This window comes from Anabrus simplex, chromosome 4 (genome assembly GCF_040414725.1).
Source record: "Anabrus simplex isolate iqAnaSimp1 chromosome 4, ASM4041472v1, whole genome shotgun sequence".
In the NCBI taxonomy this organism is placed as follows: Eukaryota; Metazoa; Arthropoda; class Insecta; order Orthoptera; family Tettigoniidae; genus Anabrus; species Anabrus simplex.
The window spans coordinates 56685027-56704384 of NC_090268.1; the positions used below are offsets into that span (position 1 = coordinate 56685027).

General features: G+C 38.3%; 1 protein-coding gene across 6 annotated transcripts in view; it reads right to left on the minus strand.

Annotated features, from left to right (window-relative positions):
• Window positions 1–4479: 4479 nt before the first annotated feature.
• Gtpx (Glutathione peroxidase homolog with thioredoxin peroxidase activity) overlaps window positions 4480–19358 on the minus strand; it is an 84005-nt gene continuing 69126 nt past the window's right edge. For all 6 annotated transcript variants that reach the window (XM_067145069.2, XM_067145067.2, XM_067145068.2 and 3 more), the window contains exons 6-7: window positions 5823–5907; window positions 4480–5680 (exon numbers count right to left, since the gene is read on the minus strand). In XM_067145069.2, the coding sequence (XP_067001170.1) occupies window positions 5636–5680; window positions 5823–5907 (130 nt within the window). In that variant the 3' untranslated portion in view covers window positions 4480–5635. The remainder of the gene's footprint in view (window positions 5681–5822; window positions 5908–19358) is intronic.

Sequence of the window (19358 nt, forward strand, 5' to 3'; positions counted from 1 at the left end):
CTCTATTAGCATAAATTGTACAGTAATACCTTTTTTCAATTGTACAAAAAATAACAGAACACTTTTCGTACATTTATGACTGTTTTATGCATTAAAACAATGCACTGACATAACTTTCAATGAGTGCGCCACGCAGCACTGTCCACTGGGAGTAAGCTGAATCGTGTGCCGTGAGCTTGCTGTTCCTGTGAATCGATTCACTCGGACACTTGAATGAATCGATACACTGCTTCGAATCATTCATTCAGTAGCCAACACTAATGCCTAGGAACAGCTGTGTGTAAAGAGGGGAAAAGCAAACTTTTTGACAGAAGGGTGAAGCAAGAGCAATTTGTAAACTTAAAAAGAAGACTTATCAGAAATGGCTCCAAACAACAACTGACGCAGACAGGGAATTTTATGTAGATGAAAGAAACAGAGCGAAACAAAGAGTTATTGAATCCAAGAAGAAATCTTGGGAAGATTTTGGTAATAACATGGAAAGGCTAGGTCAAGCAGCAGGGAAACCTTTCTGGACAATAATAAAGAATCTTAGAAAGGGAGGGAAAAAGAAAATGAATAGTGTTTTGGGTAATCACTGGACAGGTGGAAGGAACATTTAATAATCAAGATAAAAACGGAAATTTTTCCAGTGATGTCGCAGACAACCAAGCTCACAGGGAGGAGGACAATGAGTGTAAAATTATGCTTGAGGAAGTGGAAAGGGTGGTAAATAAACTCCATTGTCAAAAAGCTGCAAGAATAGATGAAATTAGACCTGAAGTGGTGAAATATAATGGGAAGGCAGGGATGAGATGCCTTCATAGAATAATAAGTTTAGCATGGAAGGTTAATAAAGTACCTTCTGATTGGATGAAAGCAGGGATTGTACCTATCTGTTAGCAGGGGAACAGGAAGGATTGCAACAAATATCAAGATATTTCACTGATCAGTACACCATGCAAGGTGTTCTCTGGCATTTTGGAAGGGAGGATGTGATCAGTGGTTGAGAGCAAGTTGGATGAAAACCAGTGTGGCTTCAGATCACAGAGGGGCTATCAGGATCAGATTTTCAGTATGCGCCAGGTAAATGAAAAGTACTACAAGAGGAATCTACAGTTATGTTTATGTTTTGTAGATCTACAGAAAGCATATGACACTGCACGGAGGGAAAAGATGTTCACTGTACTGGGGCACTATGGGATTAAGGGTAGATTATTAAAAGCAATCAAAGGCATTTATGTTGATAATTGGGCTGGGGTGAGGCTTGATTGTAGAATAGTTCGTGGTTCAACGTACTTGCAGGGGTTGGACAAGGCTGTATCGTTCACTTTTGTTGTTCATACCTTACATAGTTTACTATTTATTCCATTTCCACCTAACTGAATTCCTCTCTTTCACTACACCTTTCAGTGGAATACAAAACTGGAACAAGTAGATAATTACAAGTATTGAGGATGTGTATTCACCTAGGATGGTAGAATTGTGATTCAAGGTACGGTAAAGATGATCAGTTCGCAGTTGCAATCAACAGTATTCTGCGAGAAGGAAGTCACTCCTGGCATTTAGTAAATTCACAGTGCCTTGCAGACTGAATGCTGAAAGGCATAACAGTCTATAATGAAGATAGATGTATGTATGGATACAAGAACATACAAAAGTTTTTTTCCGAGTATGTAAAACAGTTATAGTATAACCCCTATTTTGCGTTACCTCGATTTAACATAAACCTGCATTTAACGGAAGAAATTTCCAGTCCCGAAAATTATTCCATAAGAGTAATGCTACTTTATATTCGATTTAACGTAATTCACAATAGGGCAAAACCCGCATTTAGCGTTAAGGAAATGTAATAATTCTCAAATATTTCCTTCTATTCGTTTTGGTTATGGGACATTAAGAACCTATGAAAAAAATATCCAAAGCTTGCTAAGGATGATTCAAGGCAGAAGAGGGAGGGAATTAAGAGCTCGAGCACTTAGGGCTAAATTGAGAAGTCTGACTCAGACGCACATCTGACCGTGGCCGCTGTAGCAGAAGAGAACCCCTGTTTTAATGACAATGTTAATATAACCTTTGAAAATCCCTATATTAATCTGTGCAATATCCTTTGGTTACAATGAGAACCCTTTTACTGATTGATCCGTTATTATGGGCAAATTCGGGCACATTAACTTGTATCCATTATCAATATTCATACACTGTACCAAATACAGTATATGACTCTACTCCAGCGTTTATATTGAATGCAATCGATCACCTTCCGCATCGATTCCTTGCTACGCACGAGCGAGTCTGAGGTCTCCTCACAACTCTGAGTCTTCGACTCGTGTAAACAAACATCGGGATACGTTTTCGCAATAAGTGCAATGCCAGCAGTTGTTAACTCCTTAGAAATAATTTCTGAAGCAAATGATTGCTTAATTTTAATACTATGTACACAAGAATCTTGTTTATCCGGATTAACTGGGACTGGAACTGATCCGGATTATGGATAATCCGGGAAAAACTATTAAAAAAATACAGTACATGTTATATAATCTATTAGCATAAATTGTATAGTAATACCTTTTTTCAATTGTACAAAAAATAACAGAACACTTTTCTTACATTTATGACTGTTTTATGCATTAAAATAATGCACTGACATAACTTTCAATAATTCGTCTTTTTTTTTCTTTTAGAAAGAAGATAAGGTACTTTTACACAACAAACTTTTCTTATTGAAGAAAGCACACGGTGGATATCAGGGTCTGCTGTATGAAACTCGATCCAGATTTCGTCTCTTTTCTTTACTCTGACCTGCATTTAATTTCTCCCAAGAGTATCACGATCACGAAGACGTTTTACTAACAACAGTTCTGCCGGTGTGGTTTTAGTCAAGGATTCTAAATAGGCCATCAATTTGTCCAGCTGCTTTGTTGCCTCTCCATGAGTCATCGTTTCTTCTGATGGAGTACCAGTTTCATTTTCGAATTCACCATCAGTGAATTAAGTGTGTTGCATTCAGAAGAGCGTGGGTTTGAATCCCACCTCGGCCGTCCTGGGAATGGTTTTCAACAGTTTGCCATTCTCAATTCCAGGGGAACGCCGGGACAACACCTTTGATAGACCGTGGCCGAATTACTCCCAATTCCAGTCCTTTAATTTCCTTGGCGGAAAAGACACTCGAGAAGACTCGATGCCATAAAAGAAATACTGTAAGCTTACAAGTAAAAATACATTTTTATTATTTTCGATCCAGATAAACTGGAGATCTGGATTAATGAGGGCCGGATAAACGAGGTTCTTGTATACTAGTAATGGGAAGAAGCAGTTCACCCCTGGGAACTATCTCATTCACTCCCTCTCCCAAGAAAAAACTACCGTACTTCACAATGTGTGTATGTACTGAAATAAAATAAGAATGAGATACTTCTCCTTCAAGATACAGCAGTGTGTATAACTAATTTCAGAGGTTAGATTAGGTTATGTACTCTTGTGTCCTGTCAAATTTCAGAAAGGCTATTCTCATGTAAATTTATAGTGAAAATGTTAGCATTATTCTACAGGAAGCTTGAAATATGTTTTCATAATACGTGTGTGGTAAACCAGGTTAGGTGATGCCATTTGCAATAAGAAAATTGAAATGTTTGCCACAATCCTCTGGATTGATGCTTTTACAATTCTTCAGAATGAAACGGAATATGTGTGTTCAGACTGTTGGAATTAGAAAATACGTGCTAATGAGTAAGCCGCTGCTTGGAAAAAATCAGCGAAAATGTTTAAACAAACAGATTGCTGTTTCATACCGATTTTAATGTTTGTTTTTTTTTTTTTTTTTGTGTGAGTTTGGTAGCTTTCCCAAATTTTATGGAAAATCATGTATAATGTTAAAAGAACGTCCTCAAACTGAAGCATATTTGCATTCACCGACAAAAATTTGTCAAAATGAAGCACAAACCGTAACTACAGTACAGTCTGTACGGTGGATATCTCCTTGTTTTATTGCTATGATAGTACAATTTATGTTAATATAGGCAAAGATCTCTGGAAAAGGTGTGCTTCCTACTGAAACCTTGATTTAAGGCAAAAAAAAAAAAAAAAAAAGAAGAAGATCAGGTCCCTGTAAAAACGTTCTAGGGGTTCTACTGTATTTAGATACTTACCAGATGGCTACAATGCATCATGTGTACAGGTCAGTATATTCATCAACTGACTCTTGAATGATATTGATTCCTTTGTGGATGGCATCAGTGGGCCCTGAACCGAGCATAATTCGTTCACCTTAATATTATTTACATAACAATCAGGAACTTTGACTAATATGAAATAAAATATAGTACGTTACACAAATGAAGGTTTTACATATATTTGTTCCAAAATTCCGGCTGAGCTATCATTAACTCATACATAAAACCTCAATTTTGGCCCATATAACAAACAATTAAAATTGCATGTTTACATAGAGTATGAGTGATTAATATAAATGTTGAAGGGAGAAGGTTATTCAGAAAATGATGAATATAACTACTTTATTCCTTCTACATAAAATAGGTAGCATAAAAACATCAACATTTCACAATAGTATTTACGATATGCATTTAGACATATAGCAAATGTTCAGATAAAAATATCAACACTGGAAGTGTTACAAGTTGACACATATAGATATTACAAATTCTACCCATTTTTTAAACACATAATCAGATAACTGGGATGATATAAGGTTTTAACAATATCTAACATTCCTTAAAAAAAGAAAAAAGAGAGAGAGAAAAGAGCACTATTTAGCAATAACAGAAAAAAGCGACGAATATCCGAATTGTAGATGCAATAATGTACATGTAAGAAACTAATGGACAGATACATTACCGAGTTCCTTTAAGTATAGACAACCATGTTTGAGTCTTTGTTGTGTATATATCATGCACTTGTTAACAAATTGTGCAGAAACAATTATTTTAATGAGTCCATGTGCACCAACTTGAGAAAGCAACTGCAGCTTATACAACAGCACACATGGGATGTTAAAGAATATAAGGATAATACAATTTAAGTTTATTTTAACTGTGATGATATCACTTCCTAAACTAACTGTGGGGGGAAAAATAAATGATGACAAATATTAAGTCATTTACAATTTATATACATTTCTTGAACAAAATTCTAAGGAGAACGTCACAAGTCCTATTATTAGTAGAAAGAAGAAAGTGATTGAATCAATACACTGTCCAGAAGACAAAAGTATTCATAAGGCACATTATCGTCATTCTGTTCCATGGAGGCTAAAGTCAAAACAAGCATTAGGAGTATGGTAAACAATTAGGCACTTACATTATTTTATGTAGAGGAGATCATAAGTTTTATTCACAATACTACATCTTAAATGCAATCAGCAACCAATTATCACACTGTTTTTAGTTAGGTGAATAATATACTTGTGACATCACAGTGCTTTGTACAAGCAACATAGCAGCTACTTCCTCTACCTTCTTACTCCCCCCCCCCCCCCCCCTCTTCTCCCAAGGCTTTAAACAGGTTTGTGCAATCAGATAGTAACTGGGCTAATCTCAGCTGCACTGTAGTTTATATTCTAGGACAACTCACATTCTCAAAGCTTAACATTTATAGGATGGATAATATTGTGCTTCAAATGAAAGTGTTTGTTATGAGTTCAGTCTTCTTCTGCAAAATACTTCTCGAGACTATCAACCAATTTCTGTAACACAAAAAAAGAAATCAGCCATCATTTACTATTTATTACAATATTATTATTATTATTATTATTATTATTATTATTATTATTATTTAAAAGTTGGATTCTAGAACCTTTCTGTTATAATATTGTACCAAATACTTACACTAGGATTTGTTTGAGGACCATGTCTCTCTACTGGCTGTCCCTTCTTATTGATGATGAACTTGGTGAAATTCCACTTAATGAAGCTGAAAAATAAATAAAATTGTATCAATAATATATTAAGCTCCCCAGCTTTCAAATATTATAAGCTCTGTGATACACAACGATATAAGGGTAGAGTTAGAAGAGAGGATTTTCTCAGGTAACTGTTGCATTTAAACTCTTTAACATAATAAGAGCAAAACGCATCTCAAAGAAAGAATAGGTATGCAATAAAACCTCATTAGTGCGTTCATTAATATGTTTTCTTGCTTAACACATCATGAATTCAAAGTCTTAAATATATATATAAAAATACCTTGCCTACCACATCACAAATTTTTGCTATTATAGTTTTGTACGATCACATTTTCCCTAGCTCTGAAAATGTTCCATGTCATCACATGTGAAAGGATCTTGATACCCAACACAGATAAGAGCCCTCGCACCACAGGAGACAGGTTGAGGAAAGTTGCGTGATAACGGGAAAAAGTCTCGCATTCCTGAACTTCATAGGATAAGTTGCACCTTTGGGAGAAGCCTTAGGAATGTTCAATTTTGCTTGCTGGTTAGCAGTGAGGTTGCTGAATAATCTAGTGAACCTGTTTGTGCTTGTATTTCGTATTTCACTCAGAAGTCGTATATTTATTCTGTGTTGAGTGGTACAGAGGAGGGTAGCGAATATCTGTCGTGTGATAGCCTAGGATTAGGAATATACCCATGTGAAATTGACTAGCGTGGTGCATATTTGTCTTGTGATAGCCTAGTTATGGATACAGAAAAAAAAAACATCATAAAATTGTTTACTAATGAAGACAAAATAAATATCCTTCAGTAAGTGGACTAACATTTGCATTTTCAAGCATGTAGAGGTAGCGCGAATGTTGAAACTTATGCTTTTGAGTTTCGTTTTGAGTGGGTTGAAGTTTTGCGGCATTCCAATAGTGGCCAAAGTCATTTTCTCTCACACAGCCAAGTATAACCTCCTCGACGTATCTGTTGATGGAAGCATCCTGACAATGTGACTAGCTGTCCTGCTTCATGGCTAAATGGTTAGCGTGCTGGCCTTTGGTCACAGGGGTCCCGGGGTCGATTCCCGGCAAGGTCAGGAATTTTAACCATAATTGGTTCATTTCGCTGGCACAGGGGCTGGGTGTATGTGCCGCCTTCATCATAATTTCATCTTCATCACGACGCAGAGGTCGCCTACGGACGTCAAATCGGAAGACCTGCACCTAGTGTAGGATGCTAAAAGGTTTGTTTTTTCCACCTATTCAATACATATAAATTTTATAAATTAGGAATTTATTATTGATTCCACTTGAGACATGTTTCGCCCTTCATTGAGGGCATCATCAGTCAAAATATCACCTCAAGGTAAAAAATCAGGTAACTGGTTAGTAGTTGACATGTACAAATTAATACATATTATTAATACAAATACAAAAATTAAGTATGGGAAATAGTTGTACAAAAGTGATGGTTGAACATATACGTTTATAGATGAAACGTCAGCATCAATGCCTAAAATTAACATATTAGAGTTCGGCAGTGGTGCTCTGGAGAAACAGTTGACGCAATCATAGGGAAAAAAAAAAAAGTTTAAAAATATTTACATTATAACAATTAAGGGAGAAAAGGTGTAGTGTTCGGCGTCAATGTTTGTAACCAAAAAATTAATGTCAAAGGTTGGTAACTATACAGTATTTACATTGTTCAATTGAACAGTTGAGATAAAGTTTTAAAATATTTACATTATAACATTCAGCGTAAATGTTTGTAATAAAAACTAATGTCAATAGTTGGTAACTATATAGTAATTACATTATCTAATTGAATAGTTGAGAATTACAATTATATACGTAATTACACAAGAGCAGCTGGTGTGCAAGGATAAAAAATTTTCAGTACCAAGTGCGTCCTGATGTTTTAGAGGTTGGAAGAGCACACAGCAGTTCACAAATCAAGCTACTCTATTCTATCTCACCAGACCAGTAAAGAACAATAACTTCATCCCGACGTCCGCCATACTTTATTCCACGGAACAATATCAATTTGTCTCACCGGCATTTCACACCGATGTCTTCACATCACATTCGATGCTACAGAAGTCAACTAAAAGAATAAGCGAAAGTTTCAACCCGCAACATTTTCCTAATTAGCAATTACCCACTCATAACTGTCACCATTGTTGCCGTTCAAATGCACCGAATACCCATGAATCTCCATCCACACTGACCAGTCTCCGTACCGATCTCGGTGCTGCAACTGGAAAACTTTCAGCTTGATGCCTATAAAACCTCATTTGGCTATGAAATATTTCCCTACCCCCGGTGATTTTAACTAAAATAAACTGCTCTACATATTTCTGAAATGTCAATGCTAAATCCTTCTTCCAACCTCTAAAACATCAGGATGCACTTGGAACTGAAAATTTTTTATCCTTGCACACCAGCTGCTCTTGTGTAATTATGTATATAATTGTAATTCTCAACTATTCAATTAGATAATGTAATTACTATATAGTTACCAACTATTGACATTAGTTTTTATTACAAACATTTACGCTGAATGTTATAATGTAAATATTTTAAAACTTTATCTCAACTGTTCAATTGAACAATGTAAATACTGTATAGTTACCAACCTTTGACATTAATTTTTTGGTTACAAACATTGACGCCGAACACTACACCTTTTCTCCCTTAATTGTTATAATGTAAATATTTTTAAACTTTTTTTTTTCCCTATGATTGCGTCAACTGTTTCTCCAGAGCACCACTGCCGAACTCTAATATGTTAATTTTAGGCATTGATGCTGACGTTTCATCTATAAACCTATATGTTCAACCATCACTTTTGTACAACTATTTCCCATACTTAATTTTTGTATTTGTATTAATAATATGTATTAATTTGTACATGTCAACTACTAACCAGTTACCTGATTTTTTACCTTGAGGTGATATTTTGACTGATGATGCCCTCAATGAAGGGCGAAACATGTCTCAAGTGGAATCAATAATAAATTCCTAATTTATAAAATTTATATGTATTGAATAGGTGGAAAAAACAAACCTTTTAGCATCCTACATTCAGTATCTTCAATACGGATAACAATGATTTTTATCACATGCAAAGACCTGCACCTGGCGAGCCGAACCTGTCCTTGGCCACTCCCGGCACTAAAAGCCGTACGCCATTTCATTTCGATGCGACTCGCTAACCCAATCTTAGTCTTGAATACTTGTTTGCACTTTGCACAGTACAATTGTCAACTGCCATTACAGGAGTATACGAGGGGCGTTTTAAAAGTCTGTGCAAAAATAAAAACTACTTACATGTTTGGGGTAAACCGTTTTTTATTTTTCGACAGTCTCCTTTTAGGCTTATGCACTTCATCCAACAATGTTCTAGTTTGTTGATCCCTTCTGAATAATAAGATTTGTCCAAGTCTGCAAAATATCCATTAGTGTTTGCAATCACCTCCTCGTTTGAATAAAATATTTGTCCCGACAGCCATTTCTTCAAATTGGGGAACAAATAGTAGTCTGAGGGAGCCAAGTCTGGAGAATAGGGGGGATGTGAAACGAGTTGGAATCCTATTTCCATTAATTTTGCGACCACAACTGCTGAGGTGTGTGCTGGTGCACTGTCGTGATGGAAAAGGACTTTCCTGTGGCCCAATCGCGTCGTTTTTCTTGCAGCTCGGTTTTCAAATGGTCCAATAACGATGAATAATATGCACCTGTAATAGTTTTACCCTTTTCCAGATAGTCGATGAGGATTAACCCTTGCGAATCCCAAAAGACAATCGCCATAACCTTTCTGGCCGAAGGAACGGTCTTCGCCTTTTTTTTTTTGTGCAGATTCCCCCTTGGTGACCCATTGTTTAGATTATTGTTTGGTCTCAGAAGTATAGTAATGTATCCATGTTTCATCCACAGTGAAGAAATGACGCTTAAAGTCCTCCGGATTCTTCTGGAACAGCTGCAAACCATCCTTGCAACACTTCACACGATTCCGTTTTTGGTCCAGCGTGAGCAATTGCAGCACCCATCTTGCGGATAGCTTTCTCATGTTCAAATGTTTATGCAAAATATTATGTACCCGTTCAGTCGAGATGCCCACAGCACTAGCAATCTCACGCACCTTAACTCTTCTGTCATCCATCACCATATCATGGATCTGATCAATGATTTCTGGATTCGTAACCTCCACAGGCCGTCCAGAACGTTCAGCATCACTTGTGCCCATATGGCCAGTCCGAAAATTTTGAAACCACTTATAAACTGTTCTAATCGAAGGTGCAGAGTCACCATAATGTTTATCAAGCTTCTCTTTAGTCTCCTGAGGCGTTTTGCCTTTCATAAAGTAATGTTTAATCACCACACAAAATTCTTTTTTCGTCCATTTCTTGAAAATCACTTGACTTCCTTGATTCACACGAATGCCAAACACAAAGAAATAGACCAATATGGCTGAAACTTGATGTGCGTTCATTCAAGAGATGCTACTAACTAAACATGACCTTGATACGCGCCGGTGGTGTCATCTCTCGGACTTTGCATGGACTTTTCAAACCACCCTCGTATATACAATATATATGATGACTTTGGCCTAGTCTTTATGAGATGCACTTCGCAACATGACCTGTTCATAGGTTCAGACAGCCACCTTTATCTCCTCACACCACTGTGGCCTTAGTTGTGCATGTTTCTCCCAATTGCTAACTGATATGCTGCACGACGTCAGGTGGCGTTTCAGGATGTTTTTATTATGCAGGTACTGACCACCAACCTTACGTTTACCACTTGTAAGTTCCAAGAAGAAGACAGATTTTGGTAGCCCGACATTCATGCACACCTAATGTCTGCACCACCTTAACTGACCTTACATCAGCAGAGACTCCATGCCGTACATGTTGGATCTTCACAAAACATGAGAGTTGGGTATATGATCTTGATTGACACTTCACTCGCAGAATTATCCTTAAGACATTTCATATGGCAACTGTCTGACAGCTGAATATTATGTTTATATAGTGCCAGGTCTCTTGAGCCATACAAAAGAATAGGCAAGCCAACTTGGTCTTTAGATGTAAATCATGCAATTTCCAAACTTGTTGGTTGAGCTTACCAAAGGCAGTAGTAGGTTTGGTGATACATGCAGCAATCTCTGTTTCCAGCCATTTATCACTGCAAATCATACTTCAGAGATATCAAAAAGATGTTACCTCTTCAAGCTGCTTTCCAGCTAGTTGTAGAGGAGTGTCATTTATAGATGCACCTCTAGCAGGTAGTTTCAATACCTAGGTCTTAGACACACTGATCAAGCCAAATTTAGGACAAAAAATGTCTAGTTTGTGAAGATATTGCTGTTTCCATTGTATTAGCCATGGGGCATACGTCATAGGCACTGAGAATCTCAAGTATACGTACTTGGCGGACTATGTTTTGCTTTAAAACGGGAGATATCAAAGACATTTTTATCAAATCTAACATTCAAAACAACCTGATCATTGAAGTTTTGAAGTGCATTATTCACCACAGTTACAAGTATGATGCAAAGAGTGTATGGGCCATAACACATCCCTGCTTGATGCTACTAGTAACTTGGAACTGGTCTGCGAAGCAGCTATCATGTTGAATTCAAGCCTTCATACCATCATGGAACTGGCACATGATGTTAAACTTTCCTGGACATCCAGGTTTCTCAAGAATCAACCATAGTGCAGTCCGTGGTACTCTATCAAATGCCTTCTCCAAATCGACACAGCATATGTAGCTGCTTGACAATAACATAGTAACAACAGTGCCTCTATTTGGATGGATATCACATTGACTCTAAAGTAAGATTTTCCCTGTAAGAAAATTAAGATGTTGGGTAATGATGTGTGACAAGATTTTTTCCAGCTAAATAAAACAATATGCCTCTATATGACCCACAATTAGAACAAAGTTCTTTTTCCTTGTATAATTTGAATATAATGGTACCTTTTCAATCTTAAAGTACCATTTCTGTCTCCCAGCCATGCAAAATTGGGTTATATAGCCTGTTGGTACTACATATTAAATATTTCTGCAGGAAGACTATCCAAGCCAGGTGGTTTGCCATTTTTCATAAAAACCATAGCATTATCAAACTCTGTCAGAGTTAGCGGGCTTATCTAACTTTGGTTTAATACTCTGTAAGACAGAATAAATCTATATAAGCAAGATAAGTGCTTTACGTTCTTTAATACTAAACCTCAGCGAAATGCTCAGTCCATCGTGTGAGAACATCACGAGGCTCATCGAGTCAACGTGCTCTTTCTCACGAATATACCAGAGAAGCGACCTTTCGCCTTGGTTCAAAACCAGTTCTCAAGCTTTCATAAAAGGTTCCCAATTGGTGTGTGTTTCAGCCAAGTGTTGAATTTCAACTGCTCTTGTTGTTTACCACTGTTTCTTAAGTTCACGTGTCTTTTTATACCTTCAGTTCCTTATGGATCTTTCTGTGCAGTTCATCACATGTTGTGGTCGAAACCAGTACTGCATAGTAATAAGACATAATAAAGTATTGATTAGGTGGACAGTACCCATTTTTTGTGATTGTGAACTTGTCTCAATCAAAGAGTTTCCGTAGTTCAGCATCAGAATCGTCAAACCAATCCTGGTTTTTCTTCTGTGGTGTACCAATAACTTGATGAGCGACTTCATAAAGTGTTCTAGCAGAAGATAACCATTCTTCATGAGTTGATGCGCTTTCGACAGAGTTGTGCAGACTCAAACTCAGCATTCCCCTGTGGGTGGGGGTGGTAGAATAACACCCACGGTATCCCCCACCCGTCGTAAGAGGCAACTAAAAGAGACCCCAGGGCTCTGAACTTTGGAGCGTGGGTTGGTGACCATGGGGCTCTTAGCCGAGTTCTGGCAATGCTTCTACTTACTTATGCCAGGCTCCTCACTTTCATCTGTCCTATTTGACCTCCCTTGGTCAACTCTTGTTCTTTTCCGACCCCGACGCTATTAGGTTTCCAAGGGCTAGGGATTCTTTCATTTTCACTCCCTTTGTGGCCCTTGTCTTTCTTTGGGCGAAACCTTTATTTTTGAAGCATCGGATCCCTTCCAAAATCTCTCTCTGATTAGTGTTACATAGAGTATGGTTGCCTAATTGTACAGTACTTCCTCATAAAACACTAATCACCACCACCACCACCACAGTGACAGTGATTTTGTGAAACATGGGCACACCTTAATATAAAAGGAACTTCTAAGTTTGGTAAACTTCTCAATAGAATATCTAGTAGAATGCTCTCGGCGCGATGTAAATCCTAATGTTTGAAACTGATGTCATACAGTATATGATTTAGAAAGTACGACCTACATCGTAATGAAATACAACGGAATCAGTTCACAGTGGTCAAATACATAATCCTATGCTGCTTTCCACGAGAGTCTTTGCACGAGGACATATAGTTCTCTGGATGAACAACCGTCGCACTCTCGACTATATGCGAGCTCTAAGAAAAATACCCAGTCTTACCATAAATACTGTCCCAACTTTTGAGGGTGGATGTACTTCTGCCCGAACGAGGGAGCAGCTACAAAACCGGTATTGTGAGGCGTGAGTCATTGTTGGTTGAGATGCAGAAGTGTACAGTTGTCAGTTTGAAGTTTTCAAGATGGAATGGGGGAGTATGAGAATTGGGTGGCCGTGATAGCGTTACACAAGGTAGGGCAATCACCAGGGGAGATTTTCAAAACCCTCCAGAAGCTGAAAATTAGTAAGACATTTGTTTACCGCACTAAAAATCGATTTGTTGAGGTTGGAACTCTGAGAGATCGCCCACGGCAAGGAAGACAACACACAGTACGAACGCCAGAACTCATCACAGCAGTGGCGGCTCGTTGGCGACGAAATCCGGTAAGGGGACAGTCAGTGATGGCTCATGAGTTACAGATATCAAAAATGTCTATGCCTCGCAAGTTAAGCATTGACCTGGGACTCCATGCTTACAAACGACGCAAAGGACATCTCCTGACAAATGAACTGAAGCGCCAGAGGCTCCTAAAATCAAAGCGCTTACATAAGCATTACGCGGCTAATGGTCATCGTCGAATCCTGTTTACGGATGAAAAGATTTTCAGTGTTAAGGAGACTTTCAACGCCCAAAATGACAGGGTATATGCCAATTCCTCTAGAGAAGCTGGTGAAAAGGCTCCAAGAATCCAGAGGGGTCATCATCTCTCATCAGTTATGGTGTGGTGAGGTGTGAGCTTCGAGGGCACAACGGAGCTTTATTTCTGTGAAATGGGAGTCAAAACTTCAGCTCAAGTGTACCAGGAGACAGTGCTTGAGGGACTGGTCAAGAATCTCAACAACACCCTCTTCCATGGACGGAACTGGAGCTTCCAGCAGGACTCAGCCCCAGCGCACAAGGCACGGGCAACCCAGCAGTGGTTTGAAGCAAATGTTTCTGATTTCATTTTCACTTCAGATTGGCCGTCTGCAAGTCCAGATTTAAACCCTTTGGACTACAAATTGTGGTCCAAGCTTCAGGAGACGGCTTGCAAGAAAAGACATTCCAATACTGAAAGCTTAAAGCAGTCTCTTCAAAAGGCAGTTGCAGAATTTCCAGTTGATGTGTTGCAAAATGCCATTGATGAGTGGCCTGTGTGCATGCAAATGGTGGCTATTTTGAATAATTAATTGTGGTTATGGTTCATAATGCATCTATGTAACACTTGTTATTAGAATATTAAAATATCTCTAACCATTTTGTATCAATTTACTTAAACGTTTGGGACAGTATTTATGGTAAGACTATGTAGTATGTCACATTCATTTTAATTTTATTACTTTTAAAGAATTTGGAAGAGTATATAATAAAATTAAAATACGTTTGTTTGTAAAAGATTAACTTTTTTTTTTTTTACATGTTGCTTTACGTTGCACTGACACAGACAGGTCTTACAGCGATGATGGGACAGGAAAAAGCTAGGAGCGGGAAGGAAGCCACCGTGGCCTTAATTAAGGTATAGTCCCAGCATTTGTCTGGTGTGAAAATGGGAAACCACAGAAAATCATCTTCAGGGCTGCTGACAGTGGGGTTCGAACCCAATATCTTCCGAATGGAAACTCACAGACTGATTAACAAAGGAGAAATGTAGGCACGAGCCATGGTGTAATATGAGAAGAGCAGGAAAGCCCTGAGCTCTACAGTGTTTAGGTAAAGCATCGCACCCAGTATCAGCAGTCAGTGAGTCAGTATTCAGTGTGAAAGAAATTGAGCAAGAGGTAGGACCATTATGTGTTTTGAAGCACATTAAGAGGAAAACTGCTCGGAAGTGATCATAGGCAGTGCATTGTGATTGTGCTCAATAAATTAAGTGAATGGAATCCAGGTTTAGCAGTAGAAGAAGTTCAGAAAATAAGTGCAGAGTTGTGTGGTGTATCAGCCAGTTTCGTCCATAACATGTAGACACAGTTTAGACAGACAAATTGGAAGGATTGCATTCGACACACTATTCAAGAAGACTAGATGTGGCAGCTAGAGGGCCTAGCAGATGATGTTACGGAAAGGTTTTATCATCATTGATAGCGACCAGACCAGTAGCGATTCATCACACAGCGACAGTAATGAAACTGAAAGGAATACATTGTGTGATATGGAAGAAATTGAGCCTCTTCACAACAACTGAGGAAGGTTAACATATGTTCACGGACTTCTTACTTTTCTTATGACTTCAATTGCCCATACTTCTTGCCTTTTTGAGTTTTTTTTCTTTTAGGTAGAACTTATATGTTTACCGATAAATCTGGCTGACATGTTCATTCATGGTATATCAGGATATGAAATCTCCAAGATTAGTGACATAAATTTCAACTTGAAAGTTAGGTATTTGGCTTATAGGTATTACAGTAGGTTAGTGTGAACCAGGGCGCATTTCAGCCAATTGCCTTAACTAAAATCTTCCTACATGTGTAATTTTGTGCTGTTGCCTAAGCATGGTTTTTAATATTCGAAAATAAATAAATAAAATCATCAATGAATCATTTCTCATACTTCAGCAAGAAAATATCTGTGTAAACTCCTCCGTTTAGTTTCAAACAATTCAAAAACTGTTCCTCGACCACCTTAGGTATTGTACACAAGTATGTTTAGTCAGTTCAAATCTTCGCACTGTTGTCATATACAATGCCCAGCGCTGTGTGTCTGAATACGAGACATTGAGAGGGTGGAGTGTGATACTGCATGCCCAGCAAATCATAATCCTTTCTTTAGTAGAGGCATATAGGTGCCATGTTTACATCAGGATTAAACTCTCATGAAAAATAGCATAGGAAGGCACCAAAGACATCGGTAGTTTCTTCTTCACGAATGGGTCACCTAAGGCCACGTGGAATCAACTTTTTTTCGGCCTTCTTTTTTTGCCCAGTAGTATTTCATCTTCAATGATTGTGCACGTCTCCGGTCCTCCGACCATGCCGATTGTGGGGGTTTCCTTTCTTGTTCCTCAAATCACCGTGTTTGAATGATGTTTTGTATTTCCTTTCGATCGTGTAGATTGGCGATCCTCATTCACCGAGGTCTTTCTCTAATAATTTATACCACTTTGGTCTAGTAGCCTTTTTTGTAGAAATTTGTAAATTTGATGTGAAAGTCTATTAGGGTTCATTCGTTCCAAATGCCTTGCAAATTGAATTCGTCGTATTCGAATTGCATCTCTGTACCTGGCTTTCCGATTCAATAAAATGTGTAATCACTTAAACCCTCGCATGCCTCTTTACTGTCCACAAGTGCAATCTCGCTGATTGCAGCAATGTCGATGTTATAACAGGATAGTTCCCATGCAATGACAGCGGTTTTTCTGTCATGACATAAATTTGTCCACCTACTAAGGTTCTGATTTTCCAGGTTGTTATAAATAAGGTTTTCTCTATTTCGGTTTGCCACTGGGTTTGGAATAAGGTTTTCTTCTGGGAACTTAATTTTTGATAAGGCAAACTATGTTTGGGTCAGGTTTTCTACGGCTCTCCCCGGATTAGAGAAAGCAGAGCAATCCTAAACAGGGCTGCTTTATCACTAGATGTGCTGCCAAACCTGTCCTCTTGCTCTGGCCGATTCCATGAGCGACTACTCTCATCCATTTGATTACGTGCAGAAAATCAGCTAGAGGCCAGACTCATCAAAATCCACCCCTTCCCACCAACGCTCCATTGCCACAGGACTTGAAATCCTCTTGCCACGAGTCCTCTGCGCATTAATATATGTAAGTGGACAAGCAGTTGTGTAGATGCACATCCACTATCTCGCCAAATACCTCTAAATATCAGTGGAGCAGAAACCAATACAACTGACCAAAGATAGAGGATGCACGCAGTTATACTGTCCTCACTGCCGACATCTATACCCTATGTCAAATAACCTGGGAGTCAATAATAATAACAACAACTCCAGCCATCTGCGCTTTGTAGTAGAACTCGCATAAAAATATCGGTAAAAAAAAAACCAGTTTGGTAGATAGATCGAATAATCCGTAATTAGTATGTTACGAAATTAATACAAAATTTAAACAATCACCAGAATGACTCAAGGACATATTCAATATAATTCTGAAGATTAATGTACTTGCCAATTTAATTGCTGGAAGAGAGAAAGGTAAGGTATTCAATCCCATTTACAGTGTCGTAATCACTGTCAGATAATACCAATATAAATGGTCCGTTATTGGACATTATAAATTTTCCAGCCAACTCATTCCTAGTTGCCAGCGTTTCGCCCTCGTGGGCTAGGTTGGGCTCATCAGTTGGTACCTAGCACACCTAGCTGGACCATTTATTATAAATTTACTCATTCGGGACAAATATTTCAGATTCCCTATGGAAATCAACATCTATATCATCTGATAGCCAAGCAGGCATCAATTTTTGGTAAAGAGACAAAGTCTCTCATAGTGCATTGGCACTGCCGGTGGCTCCAGGTAGCCTACGCAGTGGCCTCCACGGTATGCACTAGCCAGCGTCTTGGTAGGTGTGCTAGGTACCAACTGATAAGCCCAACCTAGCACGAGAGGGCGAAACGCTGGCAACCAGGAATGAGTTAGCTGGAAAATTTATAATGTCCAATAACGGACCATTTATATTGGTATTATAAATTTACTCATTCGGGACAAATATTTCAGATTTCCTATGGGAATCAACATCTACATCATCAATGTCAGAGTCGATTGGTTTTATTACGATCCATTCAATGGCATCCTCTACTAGCCAATCTATGCCCCACATTATGTTTCGTCCATCTCAACATGTTCTACACACATTTCATAAAGTTGAGGAGTCTCTAATCAATCCCTTTCAGCAACAAGTTTCTTTCTACCACAAGGACGAAAATTTTGTTGTTAATGCCACATGGCTCTTTACTTGGCTCTACAGACTTTCAATGAACAGTGGTCATCATCATCATCATCATCATCATCATCATCATCATCATCATCATCATCATCATCAATGTCCCACTCCAGTCGTCCGGGTGTGGTTAACAAGCCTCCTCCACTCCTTTCTGTCCTTCCACTTTTCCTGCTCCATTACTTCCGCCACATCCAATCCAGCTTCTCTAATGTCCTTCCAAATCTGATCCATCCACCTTTTTCTCAGTCTTCCAACTGGTCTCTTTCTAATTCCCTTCTTGCTAACCGTTTCTTTCCCATTCTTTTTACATGTCCGAACCATCTCAGTCTTGCTTTCTGTACGTTCTGTACTAACGGTTCTATATTTAGCTCTTCTCTGATTTTAATATTTTGGATTTTATCTCTTCTTGTCTTTTTAACCGATGTTCTTAAAAATTTAATTTCTACTGCTTGGATCTCTTTTTTTTTTTAAATTATATTTGTTCGGGGCATCGGCCTATAGAAATCTTTTGCCCCTAGTTGGACCATATGATATGAACCTGTAACTGGAATTGCAGAAGTGTAGTGTTGAATGAGAGGAAAGGAACGTTAAGGACGACACAAACACCCAGTCCCCAGGCCAGGGATATTAATAATTTACAATTAAAAACTTCTGACCTGGCCAGGAATCGAACCTGGGGCCACCAAGAGACAGGCGGACGCGTTGCCCCTACACCGCGGGGCTGGACTGCTTGGATCTTACTATCATGTCTCTTAATAGTTACCAGCGTTTCTAGTACGTATGTAACAGCTGGTATGAAATACTGTTTATATAATGTTAATTTTGTTCTCTTGGGTACTTTGTTATCCCATAAAAGTTCTCTGACTTGATGATAAAATGTTGTACCTTTACTTAGTCTGTTATTAATTTCAGGGTTGATTTCATTACTTCCATTAAAAATGCTACCCAGATATGTAAACTGTTCTACTTTCTCTAACCATTCTCAGTCTACGTTCATTTGGCTTTTCTTTTTCTCTTTTCCACAGTGCATGACAACAGTTTTCTTTTTTCTAATTACCATTCCAAACTCCTTCAGATTTTCATTCCAAATGTCCAGTCTCCT